The following is a 22,642-nucleotide window of genomic DNA, read 5'->3' on the forward strand; positions in this document are numbered from 1 at the left end:
CCCACTGCCTTAGGACAATGTCCTACATATGCCACGGGGCTAATGAGTTCTTGGTGTCCTGGTTTGTTTAGCCCTTCAGCATCATCTCTGGTCACACTGGCATTCTAGCCATGGTTCCCTTGCCTTGTCCCATTCAAGTTCGGTGGCCACCTCTCTGGTCTCCACTGATCTGCACATGCTTCTTTCTTAGTTCAGGAGACCTCACTATCTTACTCTCTAACCTTGTTCAATATGATAATTGTCTTTAGAGAAATATGCAGCCACTCTTCTTTCCAAACTTGGTCTCAGTGACCACCGACCTGAGAATACACACCCTAAACTGACTTGTGTTTCTCTTCTCTGTGCTCCCACAGCCTCCTGAATTTACCTTCGTCATAGCCCTTATCATGGTGTATGGATACAATTGCAATTTGTTGGCTCTCCCACTAGTTACAACATGCTAAATGCTTATTATTATTAGTCAGGCATGGCACCAAGCAGTGGATGTGCATTAGCTCATGAAATTCTTACACGAGCCTTGTGAAGTAAAGTGGTGTTGTCATTGTTTTATAAATGGGGAAACTGAGACACAGAGCAATTAAGTACCTTTTCCAGCCTGAAAAAACACTGTCTAAATCCAAAGACTAAGTACTTAACTTCTAGGAGATGAGGGGCCACTTATCAATACTAAGGTGCACTCAGTAAAAGTTTATTAAAACTGAATGGATAATGAAGTTCTGGTTTAATGTTTTTCACTTACTAGCTGTGTCACTTGGAAAATTACACATATTTCTGAGTTTCAATTTCTCTCCCTATTAAATGGGGATAAGAAGAAGTATCTCATGAAGTTCTTTCAAAGATTAAATGAAAACCAATCAAAGCCTTAGCTCAGTTGGCAGGCTCAGAGGAGCACCCACACACTACCATCTATGGCTATAACTCTGTTTAGCAGGCATGCTCAGCTATAAGGGGTAGGAACAGAGGTGTATCTGGACTGGTGCTGGGATGGGGAAACATTTTTTCAGTGGGCAGAGCAGCAGAAGTAAAGTGATAGATCATAGGTCTCAGCAGGACACCAAAGGAAGTAGAAATAAGAAAGGAGCTCTTTCTATAGATAGTGCTAGAGATGATTGGCCCATCTCTCCTTAGGCGTATTGATGAACCTCAGTCTCGTCAAGGCCACATAAATGGAAGTGGCATCAATCATTTCCAAGTGAGATATGTAAGATCCAAGTAACTACCTCCATGCTTATTCTCCTCTGGCTATGGGGTCCCTTGGGACTACTTATATTCTAGATGACATAACAACAAAGAAACCTCTGTGACATTAAGCCACTGAGATTTAGGTATTAACTTGTTGTTGCAGCAAGGCCTAGCCTATCCTGACTAATACAGCAGAAGAAAAGGTGGAAGTCCCTTGTTTTCTCTTATATCATCCTCCCTCTCCCCCACACACACTGTATGTCTTTTTTACTGGAGGATTCATGATCCTTCTCTCTTCATAGCTCCCAGGGCCTGTTCATATGTATATATGTCAGCCATTATCAAAGACACTGAGACCTTGGATTTCCCGTCATGGTGCAGAGGAAATGAATCTGACTAGGAACCATGAGGTTGCGGGTTCAATCCCTGGCCTTGCTCAGTGGGTTAAGGATCCAGCATTGCCATGAGCTGTGGTGCAGGTCCCAGATGAGGCTTAGACCTGAAGTTGCTGTGACTGTGGCATATAAGGTCAGCAGTTGTAGGCCCGATTAGACCCCTAGCCTTGGAACCTCCATATACCATGGATGCAGCCCTGAAAAAAACAAAAAGGGCAAAAAAAAAAAAACCCCAACCCCACAAAACATTGAGACCCTGTGAATGGAAGTTCCCAGGCTGGGGTCAAATCAGAGCTACAGCTGCTAGCCTATGCCACAGCCACAGCAACGTGGGATCCAAGCTGTGTCTGTGACCTACGCCACAGCTCATGGCAATGCTAGATCCTTAACCCACTGAGTGAGGCCAGGGATCAAACTGTATCCTCATGGATGCTAGTTGGATTCATTTCCACTGAGCCATGATAGGAACTCCCTGTTTTCCCCTTCTAAAGCAACAAATGTTGAGTGCAAAGAGATGCTGATAGGCTAAGGATGTCATTGGATCAGATAAACGTGAAGACAAATTATTTTCTTGATTTATTAGCTTCAGCGCATTGTGGAGGTAAAGAAAGCTGAGGTCTCCTTGAGTACCTCACCTTTTGCTTCAGATCCCATGACTTAGCTTGGATATTGCTGAAAACAGGCTAAAGACCCATCACATCCTAAAGGTTCTATTATCAACTATTATTAGAAAAGAGGCATGGGAAGGGCTTAATAGAAATGAGACAGAGGATCTTGACAGTGGCTCAGAGAATTTCACCATCTGTGGTATTGACAAGATTCAAAATGGTGCCATGAATCGCCATGAGCTTTAGAGTTACATCTGTGCTATAATTCTGAGGGAACTTGAGCTCTTTATTTAACCTACCTGAGCTTACACAGCTACATGTCTTAAGTAAGGGTAATAATGATGGCCACTATTTATTTAGTGTGTGATACATGCCAGCCTTTACTTCTATCATTGCACTGTAGACTCATGTCATCATGCAGACTTGTGTCTTGCACACAACAGGTGCTTAATTTTTGCTAACAAACTCAATACTACATTGAAACCCTATTAGAAAAAGCTCCAAAGGAACTTACTTTCCTTTTTATTTCTAACCCTTATCTCCCATCTACCACATTTTTCCCCTTCCCTTGACCCCTTTGGGATGGATTAGCAATAAGATCCTGCTGTGTAGCACTGGGAACTCTGTCTAGTCAATTATTATGAAACACATAATGTGAGAAAAAAGAATGTATACATGTATGTATAGCTGGGTCACCATGCTGTACGGTAGAAAAATATATATATAAATAAATGATAAAAAATGTATTATTAGCATAATTTCAAAAAAGGCTTACTATTCCCTTGGTAAGATGCAACTACTTTGGAACATCAGATCTGAGCTGAAATCAACTTGGGTTTCTCAGGTTTTAACTAGATAATACTCATTTCTAGTTTAGAGGGATAAATTGGGACTCTACAGGAGGACACGTTTTGGTCTTGACTTTTTTTCTTGGGCTCTTTCACATGAGCTTTGTTTTCCTGAGTAGGGTGCAAAGAAGGTATGCATGTGTGTTGGGAGGTGGGTGGTTTGAGCAAATCTAGAGTAGGAGGTGGGACAAGGACAAAGACGACTAGAGAGATGTACCAGCTGTTGTAGCAAGAAAAATGCTAAAGGGTTGAGATATTTAAAGGTCTTCTTTAGGTTCTTTTATGGTATCTTTGCATCTACATCTTGTCTCATAACCTTCAAGAATATCCACATTGTTCCATGAGCATTTTAGAATCTAGACGATGCTGGGTGAGAGCAGAAGTGGCTAAAAATCAAAGAGACCTTGTTATACTCAAATAATTCTGAGACCCCGAATGTTCATCTCATCTCATTCATCTCATTGGGCTTGGCTAGGGAGGAGCAGCCCTCCCCTGCCCCAACCCCCAAACACACCCCTGGGCTCTCTCCTCTGAAAGTCTGGCAGGGGAGTTCCCATTGTGGCTCAGTGGAAATTAATCTGACTAGCATTAAATGAGGACACAGGTTGGATCCCTGGCCTTGCTCAGTGAGTTAAGGATCTGATGTTGCTGTGGCTATGCCATAGGCCAGTGGCTACAGCTCTAATTTTACCCCTAGCCTGGGAACCTCCATATGCTGCAGGATTGGCCCTAAAAAGACAAAAAAAAAATTTTTTTTAATGAAATTCTGGCAGGATTTCCCAGGACTGAACAATAAACAACAGTTTCCCAATAGACTCACTCACTAGAGGCTTGCCTCTCACAAGCGATCCTTCATTATAGCCCCTACTTCCAGCTACCACAGCTAGATTCGAGCATCCTGTGGTTGTGGGTTACTCCTGAAATTTCTGGGCACATGATGAGAGGCAGAAAGGTGTCATAGTCAAAGGTTAGCAAGTGTATGAGCAAAATCCTACACTTTGTCAATGCAAATATATTACTGCTGTATAGTATCTCATCTAAATAGGATGACCTACAGATGAAGAGGTTAAATATATCCAGTCAATGCAAATATATTGTTGCTATGCAGGATCTCATCTAAACATGATGACCCATAGACAGAGAGGTTCAAGGCTAAAATCCAAGGCCAGCATCATTCCTTTCCCCTTGCATTTTCTGTACTTTGAATCTAGCCTGCATCCATGGATAAATGGACTCTACAATTTGTAGAACTATATGAGAAACGACTGTAGTTCAGGCTTGGGCTTTCTTCCTTGGAGAAAAGCAGAGAGAGGATGTGTGCTTAGCAGACCTGGGTCTCCAAGTCTCATGTCAAAGAAGACCCAGAAGAAGGAAGGAAGCAAGCTTAAGCTGTAGCACCTGGGATGCTCTTGACCTTTCATATGCATTGTCCCAAAGTAATCAGGGGAAAGAACTGATGATCTCAGGCCTACAAGTGACAGGACAGACTCACAGTAGCTGTGACTTGACCAAGGTCCAACATCTAAGTCTTGGACATGGGATTTGAGTATAGGTGTCTCTGATTCCTCATTAATTATTCCAGACAACCACTCAAGGAAGCTTGGCTCAGTGGGGGTAGGGAGGTCAGGCAGTGGGCACTTCCTGTCTGATTAACAGCAATTCCTACCTCTCACCTGGCTTCTCACATCACCTGTGGCAGATTATTCTTGTAGCTTAAAAAGCCATGGACACATCACTCCCATTCTGGGCCCCAGTCTTATATCTCTGAAATGAGGGCCTCTCACTGGAGAAGGGCTATTTATTGTCCCTGCAGGGGTGAGAATCCATTAGGAAGAGAGAAGAAAAAAATGCTGGATGAACTGTTCTACCTCAGGCTTAGTCATTACAAAAAGAAGCCACACTGACAAAAGACTATTGCCCACATCTCTTGCCTGTTGCCCTTGGGACAATGGTGTTAGTCCATCACTAGCACCAGGCAGCATGGAATGATTGGTGACATCGGGCCCTTTTCTCATGCTTCGTTATTCTGGAGTTCAGCTTTCAGCACCTACTCTGAGGGGTTTGTTTTAATGGGATCATTAGAAAGTGTTTACTAGATTAAAACTGTGACTTTCTTTCTGCAAAGCAACTCTGCAAATGGCTTTATGGGTTTCCGGATTTATTTTGTCTCAATGACTCGGCTCAGTTTGCAAATCAAATCAAAGCTGATTTTTCTAACTGCCACTTGGGCACACCCAGCAGGAGTCTGCAGAGCCAGCTGTGTTCCCTTGAAGGCTGGTGCCAGAGATGGGAGGGCTGCTGCCTCTTGGCAGCCAGAGAAGTTCCAATGGGAAGAGGGTGGACAGGCAAGTACCTGATGGACCCTAACTGGGGCAGAGCGAGGAGCAATCAGAAGAGGCAAATTTTATTTTCTGGAAGGAGAAAAGGCAGGCAGAATCGATGTGCCCCCAAAGGCTGAATGGCACAAAAAATAGGGAGCCAGTTTGGACCCATGATATTGAAGCTCTCTCCAACTGAACTGTCCAATGGTGAAAGGAGCTCCTTAGAGGAGTAGTGAGGTCCCTGTCATGATAGGCAACCAAGAGTCTGGATGGTCTTTTCATTAGTGGGGATTGTAGATCATGTAGTTGACCCCTACCTCTACCACACTTTTACTCCTACCTTCCAAGAGAACATTTTGACAAGTGGCTTGTATTTGAAAAAATGAGGCCATGGAAGGATGACCTGGTAGCCCTCCATCTATCCATCAATCCATCTAGCCATTGATCCATCCATTGACTGACTGACCGAGCTATTGATCCATTCATTTATCTATTTGTTCATTCAACATACACTATTGAGCACCAGTGTTTGTTAGGATCTGGAGACACACTGCTCAAAATAGGCATAATCCTTTCACTAACTTCACTTAGAATCTACCTGGGAGACAGCCATTCCACATGAAAGCAAACAAAAAATAGGTATATTTGCAAGTCATGATGAATGCTATGAAAAAAAGTTCATGGCACAATAAGAATGGAAAATTTTGGGGATATACATTAGACTGGGCATTGGGATGGTCTTTCTGAGAAGGTGGGGTTTCAGCTGCAATCACAAGATGTCTATCTGTTAAGCCAGATACTTTCTGGCAGATGGGACAGATGAGCAAATGTCTTGAGGTCGGAAGGAATGTGAAAGAGGAGCAGTGTGCTGGAGTGGAGTGAAAAAGCAGATGGGGAGCCTGGATGAGACTGGAGGGTAGGGAGGGGCCAGATCATGCTGGCAAGTCTGGTGGGGGCAGAGCCTGTGGGCAAGAACAAAACAGCAAAGTGAATGAGTGTATGGAGGGAGGCGGGGAAGAATTAGGTAGGAGAATCTGTGGGCAGGGGATGGAACTGGACACAGCTTCTGGAAGGGGAACTGACCACTCTGGTTCTAGAATTGAGCCTCTAGATTCAGTTCCATTTCCCTGCTGGTGGCTTAGAGAGACCTGGACAGTTTCTGGAAGGAGAACTGACAACTCTGGTTCCAGAACTGAGCCTTAAGGTTCAGTTCCATTTCCCCACTGCCTGCTCTGGTCCAGCCAGGAAGGCATGCACCGAGGTACTGGGTACCTCCTTCAACCACTGCAGCCCAGGGCATCTTCCACAGATGGGATTATCAGCTTTTATGGAAAGGGTTGTTTTGTCTCCCACATGAACTTTAGCACCTTGGAAGCCTAAGTCTCTCACCTCAAATTTTCACATGCTCTGTTTTCCCAAACCTGTGTAGTTTACATCTTCAAACCAGTTCCTACAGGGAGCCCAGCCCCCCAATCTTTCAAATGCATAGTAAACATGATTTAATGGGTTTAAGTGCACCTTCCTCTTACTTATCCTTTCTCACAGCTACTGTTTTAACTACAAGAACAAAACTCAGCTTCTAAATGGATCTTTTTCTTCTCCCTGACTCACTACCCTCTCTTCAAAGTCTAAATAATAGTTCTCTATTTCCAAACCCAACCTGCATGTCTGTTTCCCCACTGGTTGGGTTTTCTCTATATAGCTCTGAGCAGACTCCCAGAGCTAGAGTGTGCCAAGCAAAGGGCTTCTGAAATGTTCTTTTAGCTCTTGAACTTGAGACAATTCCATTAGCTTTTTGCTATCCCTCAACCTGAAGATGTAACACATCCTCCATATGATAAGCCCTGTGGTGGATGCTGTTGGGGCCACATTCAGATCCCCTTTTTAAGGTGATGTAACATCTCTCAGCTGCCAGAAGCGTGGAGGCTAAGCCTGTGACTCAGAGGCTTCAGAGGCTTGTGCAAGGCTCTGGGTACCTCTTCCCCCAGGAGCTACCAGAGAGATCTCCTTAGAAGGGAAGGGAAGGGACGATTACTGACTGTTACTGTGGATGGACGTAGAAATTGTTTGTTTGTTTGTTTTTTACTTTTTAGGGTCACACGTGCAGCATATGGACGTACCCAGGCTAGGGGTCAAATTGGAGCTGCAGCTGCTGGCCCACACCACAGCCACAGCAATGCAGGCTCCAAGCCGAGTTGGCAACCTACACCATGGCCACGCCAGATCCTGAGCCCACTGAGTGGGGCCAGGGATCAGACCCACATCCTCATGGATTCTAGCTGGGTTTGTTACAGCTGAGCCACAACAGGAACTCCGAAATTCTGGTTTTCTTGCCTCAAAGCAGAACAACTTTGGAGAACGTGACACACACCTCGATCTAGCCCAGACATAACTTTATCTGAGAATAGAGTCTTGCTCAGGCTTTTCCCTCTTGCACTTAGAGATTTCTTCCAAGAGCCCTCCCTCAATACATCACAGGTAACCCAAATCCCTGACTCAGGCTCTGGTTCTCGGGCATCTGCCTTAAGATGCTTCCATTCTTCTGTATCTGCTCATGGATAAATTCCTCTTCCCCACTAGGGTTGAATTCCTTTTCCGATACTTCTCAATCTCCAGTCAAAGTTAAGAACTGCCAACCCCCAACTGAGGAATGAGGTAAAGAAGAATGTGAATCTGGAACAGTGCACGCATGCCCCCTACCCATGAAAAAGACTCCCTTCCAGGCTTTTGAGATGAGCCTGTCCCAACCCCAGAGTCAACCCTTCTACCAGCCAGTACCAAACTTCCACCCCACAGTCCCTTAGCACTGCCTTCACTTGGAGGTTCTGCCCTGGCTCTAGAAATGAATACTGCCCCCTGGTGGTGTGTGAATCCACCACCATCCTCTCTAGACACAGGGCACTTGGTTCTTCCAGTGGCACTTTTATGGGAGTGAGGTCCTGAGTCAGCTGGCTTCTCAGAAGCCACCCTTGCTCTGGATAGGACTCAACTCCCAGTGGTGGCTGAGAAGGGGCAGTGACAAGACTGGGGGCATAAAGACTCTCACGCTGCACCTGTCCCAGAGGAGTGAGCCCCAGGGGGTGTCTCAGGCACTGGCCCATAACTCCTGGGGCTTTAGCTCTGCTGCCACCCATCTTCGCTCAGTACGTCTCAGTTCTCTTTAGAGGCGCTGATCACCACCACGACTCCACCATTATCTGCTACAATCCTTCACTTGATGTCAGTTTCCATGGAGACCGTGAGCATCCTGAGGACAGGACGCACACCCGCTGGTTCATTGCAAGATCCCCAGTTTCTTTCAAGGTGCCTGGCTCATGGGTGCTCAATGAGATGATAGTTGTCGATAATAATTTTTCAAAATTTCCAACACAATTTGCAGTAAATAAAAACACGTTTGGAATTCCTGCCAGCTGTGCCGTAGGTCACGGACGCAGCTCAAATTTGATCCCTGGCCCAGGAAATTCCATGTGCCATGGATGCAGTCAAAAAAGGAAAAATAAATAAATAAAGCCCAAACCCCAAAACCAGAGAGGCACTAAGATTGTTAAAAAAAAAAAAACAAAACACGTTTATGTTTATGATATCATTTGATCCTCACAGCAGACTGGGTGGTCCAGGTCTTGCTGTGCAGAGCTGGCTTGCATCAACTTGCCAGAGGAGTGTTGCTCAACATTCAGAACTTTTTATTTCTTTATGCTTTTTAGGGCCGCACCCACAGCATATGGAAGTTCCCAGGCCAGGGGTTGAATTGGAGCTGCAGCTGCTGGCCTATGCCACAGCCACGCAATGTGGGATCCAAGCCTTGTCAGCAAACTACACCACAGCTCATGGCAACGCTGGATCCTTAACCCACTAAGCAAGACCAGGGATGGAACCTGCATCCTCATGGATACTGTCAGTTCATTACTGCTGAGCCGCAGCAGGAAATCCACATTCAGGACTTTTTTGTCAGCCCAGTGTTAAACTAGTGATAACTTGATATTGGGTTTGTAGGGATGTTTACACCCTGGAGATGGACAGAGACTACAAATAAGGGCCTTTCTTTTCCAAAGAGCAGGTTTATCAGCAAACCACTGGCAGCAGGTATGTTCAAAACTGTTCTGTGAATGGGTAGGTGGGGATCACTTTAAATGCGGTGCTGCTGAGTTTCAGGAGGAGGGGCGAGACCCTCAAGGTCTCTGAGCCTTGCTGCAGCGAGATGCTGACTTCCAATGCACATCCTCATCCCAGCAGGCATTTTTCAGGGGTCAGCTCTGTGCCAGGAACTTCCTGCCACAGCAAAAGGTGATTGGGAATTAGTGGGTAGGACCAAGCCGTTCCTCATCAGAGCCCCTCGTGCAAAACAGCCCAGGGCCTGCTCAGCCCTGGATGCTCTATCATGTGGGGTCTGAGGAGGGTCTTGCAGCCAGAGACCTGGCATCTGGTGTACAGGGGAAGCCTGCTGTGTTCACTGCCTGCCTGGGGCTCCTTCCACAGAACCCACAGCTCCTCCATCTGGGGTGGCCTCCCTTAGCTTCCAAAGGGAACAGGAGCCAAATCTGGACCTGAGCCCACTTCCAGGGCCCCTTCCTGCTCCTTGCACAGTCCTAAACGCTACTGGGATCACACTGAATGGTGAAGAGTTGGAGGCGCCAGTGGGGACCATGTGGACAGGGCCCCTAAATGCAGGGGGCCAGTTATGGGTTGAACTATGTTCCCCCCAAAGTCATATGTTAATACCCTAAGCTGAGGCTGTGACCGTATTTGGTAATAGGGCCCTTGGAGAGGTAATTAGTTAAGTTAGGATGGGGTCCTACTGGAGTCACCTGGCTCCCAATCCAATATAATTGGTGTCCTTGTAGAAAGGAGGAATTTGGACAGACATGCACAGAGGGAGAATGTCATGCAAAGACGAAGGCAGAGAACGGGGGCGGGGTGAGAGTTCTGCAGGCCAGGAAATGCCAAAGACAGCCTGTAGAACACCAGGAGCTGGAGGAGGGGCACGCAGCAGACTCTCCCTTGCAGCCCTCTAGGGCACTGACCCTGCTGACATTTGGACTTCTTTTTTGTTGTTGTTTTTTTTTTTTTGCTTGTTAGGGATGCACTCGTGGCATATTGAGGTTCCCAGGCTAGGGGTCAAATCAGAGCTGTAGCCGCCAGCCTACGCCAAAAGCACAGCAACACAGGATCCGAGCCTCGTCTGTGACCTACACCACAGCTCAGGGCAATGCTGTATCCTTAACCCACTGAGCAAGGTGGGGAATTGAACCCACAACCTCATGGTTCCTAGTCAGATTCGTTTCTGCTGCGCCATGACAGGAACTCCCCAACCTTGGACTTCTGATCTAAATTTAGTTGTGTAAGCTACTTAAGGTAGTGGAACTCTGGTACAGCTACCACTGAAAATTAATACAGGTCCCTTGCTTTGCAAACCTCCAAACTGGGCAGCACTTAATTAAAGGTTGAGTGACCAACCATGACCTTACAGACAGAGAAGGGTTAGAGCCACACACTGGAGCCAGGGAGCATCTAATAGAGGATACAATGGGTTGCTGGTCTGGTCAGAATGACCCTGGACCACTCAGGGCTGTTCTCTTCTGAGTGGCAGCTGTCCAATTCCACTGGACCCACACAGCTGACCACAGACACTTTCTAGGGTCACCAGGTCAGGGATGGGACATCAGCACCTTGCTTCATCTCCAGGGCACTGGCCTTGAGCCTGCCCACATGATCACACTCCAGAGACTGGCTGCCAGCTGGCAGACCCGTGAGGAAGGTACCACAATGGCAGAAAGGTGGAGGGACAGACCGGGAGGGAGACAGATGGCCGTGGAATCTGCTGCTAGGACTTCATATAGCCCTAACGCCAGCAGGACTCCTACTACCATATTTTCCTCTAATAAAAAGAGTGGTATTTTCAGCAAACCCTCCGAGAGGGAAATCTGATTCATGTCGTCAGGGAAGGGATGGGTCAAATATTGATTCCTGGACTTAATCCTTGATACAAAGTCCTCACTCACAGACAGTGAATTTAGACAGGGTTCTCCTTCAGTTGAGCCTGGGTGCTCCAAGGGAAATGCCAGGTACAGAGCAGACAGGAGCCAACCATGGTTTTCCCTCCCTTTGCCTTTTCTGTGCACATCTGCTTCTCTGAGGTGCTGAAGCAGATAATGCCCTGAACCGCAGGAGACAGGTGCTCAGCACGATCCAGCTTGCTGCCCCACTGCCAAGTGCTGCTAGAGCCTGCTTCTCCTGGTAGGAGGGGCAGCCGTCACTGCACCAGAAAACAAGGACGTGGAGGCTTAGATCCACCTCTGACTCCTGATTCTCCTCTGAGCCCTGCCTGGGTGTGGCCAGCTGGACATTCACCCTCATTCATACATTCCTATCACTTCCTGTACCACACAACACACTCCAGTAGAGGAAGGTTGGAACCTCAACATCAAACAAGAGGAGACATCCCTTCTGCTAAAGGGAGGCTGGTTCTTTAGAGCCCACTGCAATTCTGCAGATCAGAAATGCAGCTCTGGAGAAGCGTGGTATGGTGGGCTTGGTCTCTATAAAGACAGTGGGCTCTGAAATTGCCAGGAAAGTATACTTTTCAATATTCTCTCTCCAAGTTCCTATATAGACTGTTGCCAGGCCAGTTGTATGTTCCCAATTCCCAGTTCAGAAAATACCATCCAACAAACTACCCTTTAGGAGGGCTTCCGTCCTAGACGGTGTCCTTAGAACCCCACACACCCTGTGCAGCGGGGAGCAATGCCATCACCTCCTCCCTCGTCAAGGAAGCTAGAGGGCAGCCAGAGGCACCGTCGCAGGGAAGGTTTCCCTGTGTATTTCCTTCCCTTGCCTGGCTGCCTGCTGAAGCGGATGCTGCAGACAACCTGCGGTCCCGCTTGGGACCAGAACTCTAATGCGACCCAATGGATGCGGTTCCTCTTTTTAGATTATCTGTTTTCTTCAGTGGAAAAGTCTGCCAAAGCCCAGAATTTGTGTCCCTTTTGTTTGCAGGCCATCCTTTCTCCTTGCCTCACAAAGAGTACTTCATCTCTCTCTGTCCCCAAGCCCAAGTTCCCAAGACAGAACAAGCTAGAAACATGCCGACCTCTCATGACTTATGTGAAATCGGAGTGAGTTCTTATCACAGTGAGCCCTTAGGGCCTCTGTTTTTTTCTCCCTGCCTCTTCCCTTCTCTGCCCACAGATTAATGTGATTTTCTCCAAAGTTGTAAAAGTCATGTGCCATAGGTCTTATTTTGTCAAATAACCCTAAGACATTCTTCTCTCTTTTTCTCTCCCTATCTCTTCGCTTCTCCCATATGCGTGTGCTTTCTTCTGTATGTGTGTGCCTGTGTGTACATCTTCACAGGTGTATATACATGAGTCATCGTTCCTGTCTACAGCTTCTATTTATGATCATATGTCTACTCATATTTATAATTATCATCACTACGGAGGCAATCTATGAAACATACATGCAGTCCATAAATGCAGAGAATGAAAAGCAATTGCCTGATTTCGGTGGGTTTAGACAGGGAGGATGGCTGTTAAAAATACCAACTCTATAATCAAAAAGATAAACCTGATTTCTAACCATTCAACCTTGTAATAGGTTAAATGATAACAAACCATTCATTGATTTTTTTTAAAGAGTAATAAACAGAAACAAGTACCAATTGAAAGAGCCAGGCAATTCAATTATAATTAGGAAAACAAAAAGTGATGAGCCTGAACAATGCTGCCTTAGTTTTGTGGATAAGTGTTGAAAATGCCAACTACAGAACAATGCAGTGTTTGTTTTCTTCTTATCAAATGCACTAACACTAATCACCTCATTTTGAAAGCCACGTGCCAACTGAATAAAGTACAAAACAAGAACGTAGGTCTAGGAGACATGCAAAAACCAACAACAACAACAACAACAACAACAAACCACATAGATCCAAATACAATGAAAATATATGACAGAAGAATATTTAAGTAAATTTATATTCACCCATCCATCCATTCACCCATCCATTCATCCACTGATTAAACAAATATGTTTTCAGCTCTTCCTATGCTTTAGGCACTGTTATTAATAATACCATAATACCTAGATGCAAATGACTCCAATGAAAATAACAATTCTTTTTTGTTATTTTTTAGTCATTGTTGCCTAAAATTTCCCTGTGTGGCTAGAGGGAGAAGTACCCAAATAGCTGAAGACAGGGCAAGCCAACATACCTTTTGTAGCCAGACGAACACAGTTGATTTTGGTCTCCTGTGAACAACAAAAGTGAGACGCCAGTTAATCCATTGTGGGCTTGGTTTTTTAAGTCATATAAAAAATACATATATGCATATTTGCATATATAGGCATGCATATGTATTTTTAATTACAATTTAAAATTTGACCTTTCCACTTCCCACCCATTGGAATCACCTTTTAATTCTATTTCTTCATTTCTTTTCATACCAGGTACACATTTTGCTACTTTCCCTCCTGGCTCCCATCACAGACAGAACCACTGCACAAAATACCTCCCAGCAGAGAACAATTCTCACCATAACACTAAGTGAGGACACTGGCAGGCGGTGTGCTTCAATCAATTGCATGGGTTAGTAGATGTTACCGAGAGCATCCTTGGAAAGCTTAGTTATAAGTAAACAATGCACAGACTGAAACAGACACTTAGGTACAGCTCAGCCAGGATGAATCAAACTGCACAATTCATGTTTGAAAAGTCACTTTGGCCCAGAGATTACTGGTAGATCTTAGGGTTTCCATAGATGAGCTTGTATGGGTGTGTTTGCCTAGCAGTAGAATCTTTGCTTGGTGAGCTATCTAGTTATGGTTGGCTGTTCCTCAAGGGAACAGGATCCATAAATTTATGGTGCCGTTGGGCATGCAGTTGAGATACAGAGAGTGTGCTTAGCAAGAGAATCATTTTAGCCTATGTTACTAGGATCCTCTCCCAGGAGGTCCTAGAACCAATGGAAATTCCAGTTGACTGAATCATACCCTCAGCAACAGTCTGAACAGAGCACATCAAATGAAAAATGAAGGGCAAAGGACACAAGCATGTGAATCTTAAGCATCTAATGTCAGGAATTCCCATCACGGCTCAGTGGTTTACGAACCCAACCAGGATCCATGAGGACTGAGGTTCAATTCCTGGCCTCCCTCAGTGGGTTAAGGATCCGGCATTGCCATGAGCTGCAGTATAGGTTGTAGACACGGCTCAGATCCTGCATTGCTGTGGCTATGGTGTAGGCCATCAGATACAGCTCCAATTCGACCCCTCGCCTGGGAACTTCCATATGCCTCAGGCACAGCCCTAAGAAAAGACCAAAAAGAATAATACCTGTCTTGCTATTGCTCACTCACAAGGAATTGCTACATTTCAGAGGGGCTTGGGTCAGTCAGGGTTATGATCTACATCTAGTAATAAAACCTGTAAAATTCAGTGGCTAAAAACAGCACAGGTTTATTTCCCACTCAAACAATGTGTCCAAGTAGGTGTATGGTTGGGTTTAAGTGAATAGAGGTTGCTGTATAATCTATCCACCGTAGTCACTTAAAGACTGAGGCTGGTACCTCTATTTTAATATAAGACTTCGGTGTTCACTGAGGCAGGAGAAAAGGATGATGAAGTGTTAAGCCCTGGTGACTAAATGCTTGGTATCAGAAGTAACACTTTTGCTTTGACTCAGGTTTCATCAGCTACAGCCAGTCACAGGACCATGCCTGACTTCAGTGAGGCTAGAAATGGAGTCCTGCATGCACCAGAAGAGAAGCAATGATAATGTCTACAGCAGAGTTTCTTTTATCCATGTACACCTCTGAACACTAGGAATTGTCACCTCTAGTCGACCTAAGCATGACTCCCCTGTGGTTTTGATTCTGTTCTGCAGACCACAGAAAGTTTGCCCTTGCTTATGCAGGAAAGATGTTTGGATATGGAAAGACAAGACAGTTCTCAGGTTTGTTAATATTCTTCTTCAACAATATGATAAGAGTTCAAGTCCCTTGAAATAAACTAGCTACTCATCCTGGGACGTCCTCCAGTTTATCCCTCTTAATGAGAAGGGACTAGAACATGAAGCAGCCGTGTATGGTACCTAGATTATCACTATTTTCTATTTTTCTTACTTACATTGGGCTTCTTTTAATATAGCCAATATTCTGGTTTTTTATTGATCATGATGAAGAGGCCATCAATCTCTTCCCCACCAAACTCTGTATATATGCCTGCTTCAATATATATAAATGTGATCGTACTATGTATGGAACCCAAGTACAAAGTCATATATGCCACAACGGACTTCTATCATCTTTGACCTAATGACTACAATCTATCATTATATTCGTAACTGTCTGCAAGTGTTAGGACATCATTTTTTTTCGAACTTTATCCAGATCAATAATATAAATAGCAACCTGAAAATTGCCAATAGCGAAATATCAGTACTAGGATCCTTCTTCCAGACTGGCATTTATCTGCTCGCCAGAACCTGTGGTTGGTTATCTAACAAATTACTTATATCCTCAACTACGTATGCACTCAGATCCAACTGCTGTATTTTTCCACAAAATAGCTTGAGCATAGGGTCAAATTCACTTCAGATACTAATGCTCTGTCTACTGCATTTCCCCAATCAGCCCAAGAACCATCCTAAAGAAAGAAGGTTGAGCTGACATGACTTGTTCCTTGGAACAAGTGTTTCCTTTTCTTTCTTTTCATATGCTGAACGTGTTCCTTTTAAAAACAAATAATTGTTTTATTTTTTTAATGGAAAATGCAGAATGTTAAAAGATCATGACATACTATGATTCAAATACATGAAGTATTCATTTGAAGTGTGCTGTATCTCAAGAAAGAGGGTTTTTTTTAAAGAACATATCCAGAAGAGAGAAAGAAGGAAGATTTAAAAAAGAAGTGGATGCTAGTCAGATTCATTAACCACTGAGCCACAACGGGAACTATTGCCTTTGGAATGGATAAGCAATGAGATCCTGCTGTATAGCACTGGGAACTATGTCTAGTCACTTATGATGGAGCATGATAATGTGAGAAAAAAGAATGTATACATGTATGTATAACTGGGTCACCTTGCTGTACAGTAGAAAACTGACAGAACACTGTGAACCAGCTACAATGGAAAAAATAAAAATCACTATAAATGGGAAAAATAATTTAAAAAATAAATAAAAATAAAAAAGAAGTGGAACTCTCTAAATAAGATGCCAAAAGAGCTCAAGTTACACATGAGTTAAAACTTGAAAATGATGATAAAAGTGATCAAACTAGTGTTTGTTTGTCTGGTTTCATGTTAGGAGATAGAGCAAAATCCTTACACTCCTGCTTCCATGTCTGCTTTTTAGTTTAAAGCATCAATGAACTGAACCCTGAGATAGTTAAGGAAAGAATGCCATCCAGAGAATGGAGAGATGATGTTGAGTGAGAGGTGCCAGGAGATCAGAAGGATCTCCAATTTCGTATTCACACAAAGAAAAAACAATATTTTGCAAGCATCATATCCGGAACCTTAGCAATTCTGTCCACGATTACTAAATACAGCAATGGGCAAGAATTTGGTGAGGACTTCATGGCTGGGGGGGTAATCTGTAAACACAAGTCTAGACTTTAAGGACAGTCAGTCTAATCTCTTTATATCTAAGGATTTATTCTTATGGAATAACCTTACATGTAGAAGCTTTATACTCAAAGATGTGGGTTCCAGTATTCTTTGTAAAAGTAAAAACGAAAAGCAACATGCATGTAAAACCCTATATTCGTGGCAAAGAAAGTGGAGGTCTGTCCACACAGTGCAATTTTATGAAGCTGTTCGCAATGATTATGAAGGCCATGTAAAAACATGGACTAAAGCATGTAAGAAAATACTAGATGAATAAAGCAGTTTTTAAATTACAACTAAAAAAAATAAATTACAGCTAACATGCAATTCTAAGCATTACAAAAAAAAAAAAAAAATCAGTCCTAAAGGAAATATACTAAGTCTTAAAAATGGTTGCACCGGAGTTCTCATGGTGGTGCTGTGGAAACAAATCCAACTAGTATCCACATGGATGCGGGTTCAATCCCTCGCCTCCCTCAGTGGGTTGGCGATCTAGCATTGCCATGACCTGTGGCGTAGGCCAGCAGCTGTAGCTCCAGTTCGACCCCTAGCCTGGGAACTTCCTGCTGTAGGTGAAGCCCTAAAAAGCAAAAAAGCAAAAAAAAAAAAAAAAAAAAAAAAAAAAAGTTGCACAATGAATTTGACCTGTAACTGTAACATACAAACATACTAACCTTAATCTTAGTATGGGCAAATCTGCTAATCTTAAATAGAGTCTGCCATTTTTTTCCACAAAGTGAACACACACTTTTAACTAGGACCCAATCAAAACACCCAACGTTACCAAACCTCAGAAATAGACTTCATGCTCCCTCTGGGTCCCTTCGTCCCTGCAAAGGTGAAGGCTAAGGTGTCTTTTGTGGGAATGTTCTCTTTAAAATGTGTTACATAAAAGCGACTATTGGTCAGTCACAATGGTTTATTCTACTGCCCTTTCTTCCTCACTGAGTCAGTCATTCATGAGAACGTTCCAGTTCTTAGAATCATCTTCCCTTCCGTAGCTGCACTCCCTAATGCCCCGCTAGCTATTAAACTTTTTGCTATCATCTAGGGCTCATTTCTGATTATGCTGACTTCTTCCCAGCTCTGACAAACATGACACTGACACATCCGCTCTCTCCCAAGTTCCTGACATCTCCAATTCCATAACCAATTTGTCTCAGTTGCTTAGAACCAGGTGCAGAAGGACAAAGTTCTGAGTCACTCTCTTGATCTGCTAGGTGACTGAACTGTTAGCAAGCAAGTCAGGAACATGCCAGCTATTCTGCATCCTATCATACGGGAAGCCTAGCCTGTGTGCATTTACCCAAAGTCCCCCAGTGGTTTGGAAAAAAGAAATGAGTACTTTCCTTGTGTCAAAATTCTATAAGGCTTTGGGAAAAGGAAAAGCATTTGATGTATATTCTAGTCTATGTCTGCCATAAAATTTCATGTCCCTATTATTTTAACCTCACTCACATACCACTTTTCCCACTCTAGACTTGCAAATCTGCTCATAGGCATATATCACCTCGGGGTAGAATATAATGTCCTAACTGTTGCGCTTCTGTTGAGACCTGCTTCAATCAAATGACAGAGGAAGGGATGGAGAAGGCCACTTTGGTAGGCAGGATATTCTAAGGTTGCTTCTAGTTCTCAAATGCTGAGTCTGGTTTTGGTTACTGGAAATCCCTGCTCTTTCAGGATTCTGTCTTCATAATATCACACCTCATAACACACTATCCACTTCATAACAAATGCCTCACGATCTATACCTACTTACCTACTTATAACCCCCATTTAGAGACGAGGCCAAGACTGACTCATTCATTCATCCACTTATCCATCCATCCTTCAACTATTTACTGAAAGTACAGACTATCTATTGCAAGACTTACAGTAGCGTCTGTTTATTATCCAGAAGGACTTAGGTTCAGTTGCACTGCCAGTGTGACCAGGAAGCTCCAGTACCTTGGTAACATTCTCACTCTCCTGCCCCACTGGACTGCCCTGTTTAATTGGATGGGGACTAAACCCTGATCCCATCATTTTCAAATAGTTTTCCCAGTGAACCTAACTCATACTTTTATCTCCTCTAAGACTGAGCTGCCTCAGCTAATATGATGAGATTTAGCCCTGGCCCATAGTCTCCCTACAGTTTTCCCAGTTTCCTTGGCTCATGCCTTAATTTTCCTCTAAGACTGGGACCCTCACTTCACTCTTGATTCATCTGGTCAGTCAATCAACAAATATGTATCGATAGGACCCTTACTGATCATATTGATCATTATCAAATGATCACGATGTGCCAGGCATTGTGCTGGGTTCTGATGTCACAAGAATGAGCAAAACAGATGTGGTCCCTCTTCTCACAGAGCGTGCGAACATTTCTTTTCTCTTATTTGTGGCAAACACTAGATAACTATTATCACAAATAAATACCTGATTACCAGGTGCAATAAACACTATGAGGAGAAGTGCTAGGTGCTATAGATGTATAAAGAAGATGACATGGGGAGTAGGTGGGAAAGAAAGAGGGTTTACTGCCTTGAGCAAGGACCACTGAACCCGCAAAATGGAAAATAAGAGGAGTTAGACATATAAAGTATCAAGGAAAGGGGTCCCAGATGCAGGAAGAGATGTGCAAAGGTCTGGGAGTGGACAGGTGAAGACATAAAGAAGACATAAAGATGTCTTGTGTGTTTACATCATCATAAAGAACTGAGAAAATGATATCAGATAAAGCTAGAGGCATAAGCTTGGTCGAGCCTTATAGAGTTTTGGCCTATATTTTAAGAACAGCAAACAGCCATCAAAGAGGTTTGATCGGAAAGAATAAAATTTTCAGACTTACATTTTCTAAATTGTAGAGGCTGTTGTTGAGAGAATAGACTTAAGGTGAAAAAAAAAAATAGTTGGTGGGGAGAGTGTGTAGTACAGTCAGGCCAGGCCAGGCCATGCCAAGGGATGGTAGTGGCTTGGACCAGGAGATGGGCTGCAGAGATGCTGCCACTACCTCCCACCACTTTGGAAAGCATATTTTGGCTCTTCTTGACCCCAGAGTCTTCCTACCACCTCAGCCCCACCCCCTGCTTCCAGTACTGATACCTATTGGGCCCCTCAGTCTAGCCTCTCAACACCCGCATTGTCCCAAGACTCTCATCCACTGCACTGATCTCTAAGCTGTTGTTTGACCTCAGTGTGGCTCACCCACTTAGCATCTCAGTCCCTGAAAGCATCACTAAGAAAAAAAAAAAAAGAGGAAAGTTATCTTTTCTTAAGGTACCTATTTGGAATTTTTTTTGTTAGAGTATAGTTGATTTACAGTGTTGTGTCAAGTTCTGCTATACAGAAAAATGACCCAGCATACACACACACATATACACATTCTTTTTCTCATACTATCTTCCATCATGTTCCACCTCAAGAAATTGAATATAGTTCACTATGCTATACTGTAGGACCTCATTGCTCATCCATTCTAAATATAAATAGTTTGCATCTACCAATCCCAAACTCCCCGTCCACCCCACTTCCTCCCCTCTCCCCCTGGGAAACCACAAGCCTTCTCTCTATGTCCATGGGTCTCTTCTGTTTTGTAGATAAGTTCATTTATGTCATATTTTAGGTTCCACATATGTGACAGCATATGGTATTTGTCTTTCTTTCTGATTTACTTCATTTAGTATGAGAATCTCTAGTTGCATCCATGATGTTGCAAATGGCTTATTTATTTTTTTTTAATGTCTGAGTAGTATTCTATTGTGTATATGTATCACATCTTCTTAATCATTTGTTGATAGACATTTAGGTGGTTTCCATGACTTGGCTATTGTGAATAGTGCTGCAGTGAACATAGGGGTGCATGTATCTTTTTGAATGGAAGTTTTGTCTGGATATATGCCTAGGAGTGGGACTGCTGGATCATTTGCTAGTTCTATATTTAGTTTTCTGAGGAACCTCCATATTGTTTTCCATAGTGGTTGTAGCAATTTATATTCCCACAAACAGTGAAGGAGAGTTCCCTCTTCTCCACACCCTCTCTAGAATTTGTTATTTGCTAACTTTTTAGTGATGGCCATTTTGACTGGTGTGAGGTGGTACCTCATTGTAGTTTTGATTTGCATTTCTCTAATAATTAGTGATGTTGAGCATCTTTCAATGTGCCTACTGACTCCAAAGAAGACTATATATCTATTTAGGTCTTCTGCCCATTTTTTAAGGGCTGTACTGGCAGCATATGAAGGTTCCCAGGCTAGAGATAGAATCAGAGCTACAACTGCCATCTGTGCCACAGCCACAGCAATGCCAGATCCGAGCCGTGTCTGCAACCTACACCATAGCTCAAGGCAACGCTGGATCCTTCACCCACAGAGCAAGGCCAGGGATTGAACCCACATCCTCATGGTATTAGTCAGGTTCATTTCTGCTGTGCCACAACGGGAACTCCTGCCTGCCCATTTTTTGACTGGGTTGCTTGTTTTGTTGTTGTTGAGTTGTATGAGCTGTTCGCATATTTTAGAGACTAAGTCCTCCTCAGATGCAAAATTTGCAAAGATTTCTTCCCATTCTGTGGGCTGTCTTTTCATTTTTTAAATGGTTTCCTTTGCTGTGCAAAAGGTTTTGAGTTTAATATTAACTCCCATTGGTTTATTTTATGACAAAGGAGGCAAGAACATACAGTGGAAGAAAGATAGTCTCTTCAATAAATGGTGCTGTGAAAACTGGACAGCTACACACAAAAGAATGAAATTAGAACATTCTCTAACACTGTACACAAAAATAAACTCAAAATGGTTTAAAGACCTAAACATAAGGCCAGATACTATAAAACTCCTAGAGGAAAACACAGGCAAAATGCTCTTTGCCATAAATCACAGCAACATCTTGTTTGATTCCCCTCCTAGAATAATGACAGTAAAAACAAAAATAAACCTATTTGGAAAATTTTATTTTTCATTCTTAGAGCAAGGCTATGAGAGGAATACCACAATGCCCCTTTTTCCTTTCTTGTCATGAAATAAGATTAAATAAAATTTCCCAAGGTTACATAGACAGTGAGCCATGCAAAGTAACCTTTCAGCAAATGGCTCTCTTTTCTGAGGTATCTGTTGGCGAATACGTCTTTGCCACTGAGGTCAGATGCCCTGCTTTCTTGGCTGGTTTGTGGGCACACAGTGATGGTGGAGTACAGCAATATTTTGAAATACAGGCCAAGCAATTTGTATGAAGAAATTCTGTTTTGACCTGAAACAGGACCCTGAACAATCAGAAAGCCAGAGATGGAAAAGGGAACCAGAGTGGCGCTGAAAACTCTGAGCAGCCTGGAATCATTAGAACTAGGTCAGCTGGCAGGTTGATCCTCTGGAAAAAATGAGTGAGGAATGCCTTTTTAAGGCATGAAAGGACCAGAGTACCCTGTGAGATGTAATTTTCTAAAAGCAGGTATGCTGTAACCTGCAGTCCCTCAGTCACCACAAGAAGAGGCAAAGTAGGGAGTTTCCTGGTGGCTCAGTCGGTTAAGAATCTGACTGTGGCTCTGGTTACTGCTATGGCGCGGGTTTGATCCCTGGCCCTTTTGCATGCCATGGGCACAGCCAAACAAACAAACAAATGAACAAAAAGCAACAAAAAAAGAAGAGGCAAAGTAAAGCTGCAGGAGGCAGGAGAGCTGGCTACTGGTGTCATACTCTCCTAGCTGGACAG

The 22,642-nt window shown here is 43.7% G+C and overlaps 1 protein-coding gene across 14 annotated transcripts in view; it reads right to left on the reverse strand.

Moving 5' to 3' along the window:
* PTPRT (protein tyrosine phosphatase receptor type T) overlaps positions 1-22,642 on the reverse strand; it is a 1,176,585-nt gene that overhangs the window by 198,796 nt on the left and 955,147 nt on the right. For all 14 annotated transcript variants that reach the window (XM_085003959.1, XM_085003963.1, XM_085003956.1 and 11 more), the window contains one exon: positions 13,562-13,598. In XM_085003959.1, coding sequence (XP_084860085.1) covers positions 13,562-13,598 — 37 coding nt within the window. The remainder of the gene's footprint in view (positions 1-13,561; positions 13,599-22,642) is intronic.

The sequence above is a fragment of the Sus scrofa genome, chromosome 17 (genome assembly GCF_054392235.1).
Source record: "Sus scrofa isolate SSC_HxYL_T2T_F1_AM1 chromosome 17, Sscrofa_HxYL_maternal_Yorkshire_Landrace_v2.0, whole genome shotgun sequence".
NCBI classification, from domain to species: domain Eukaryota; kingdom Metazoa; phylum Chordata; class Mammalia; order Artiodactyla; family Suidae; genus Sus; species Sus scrofa.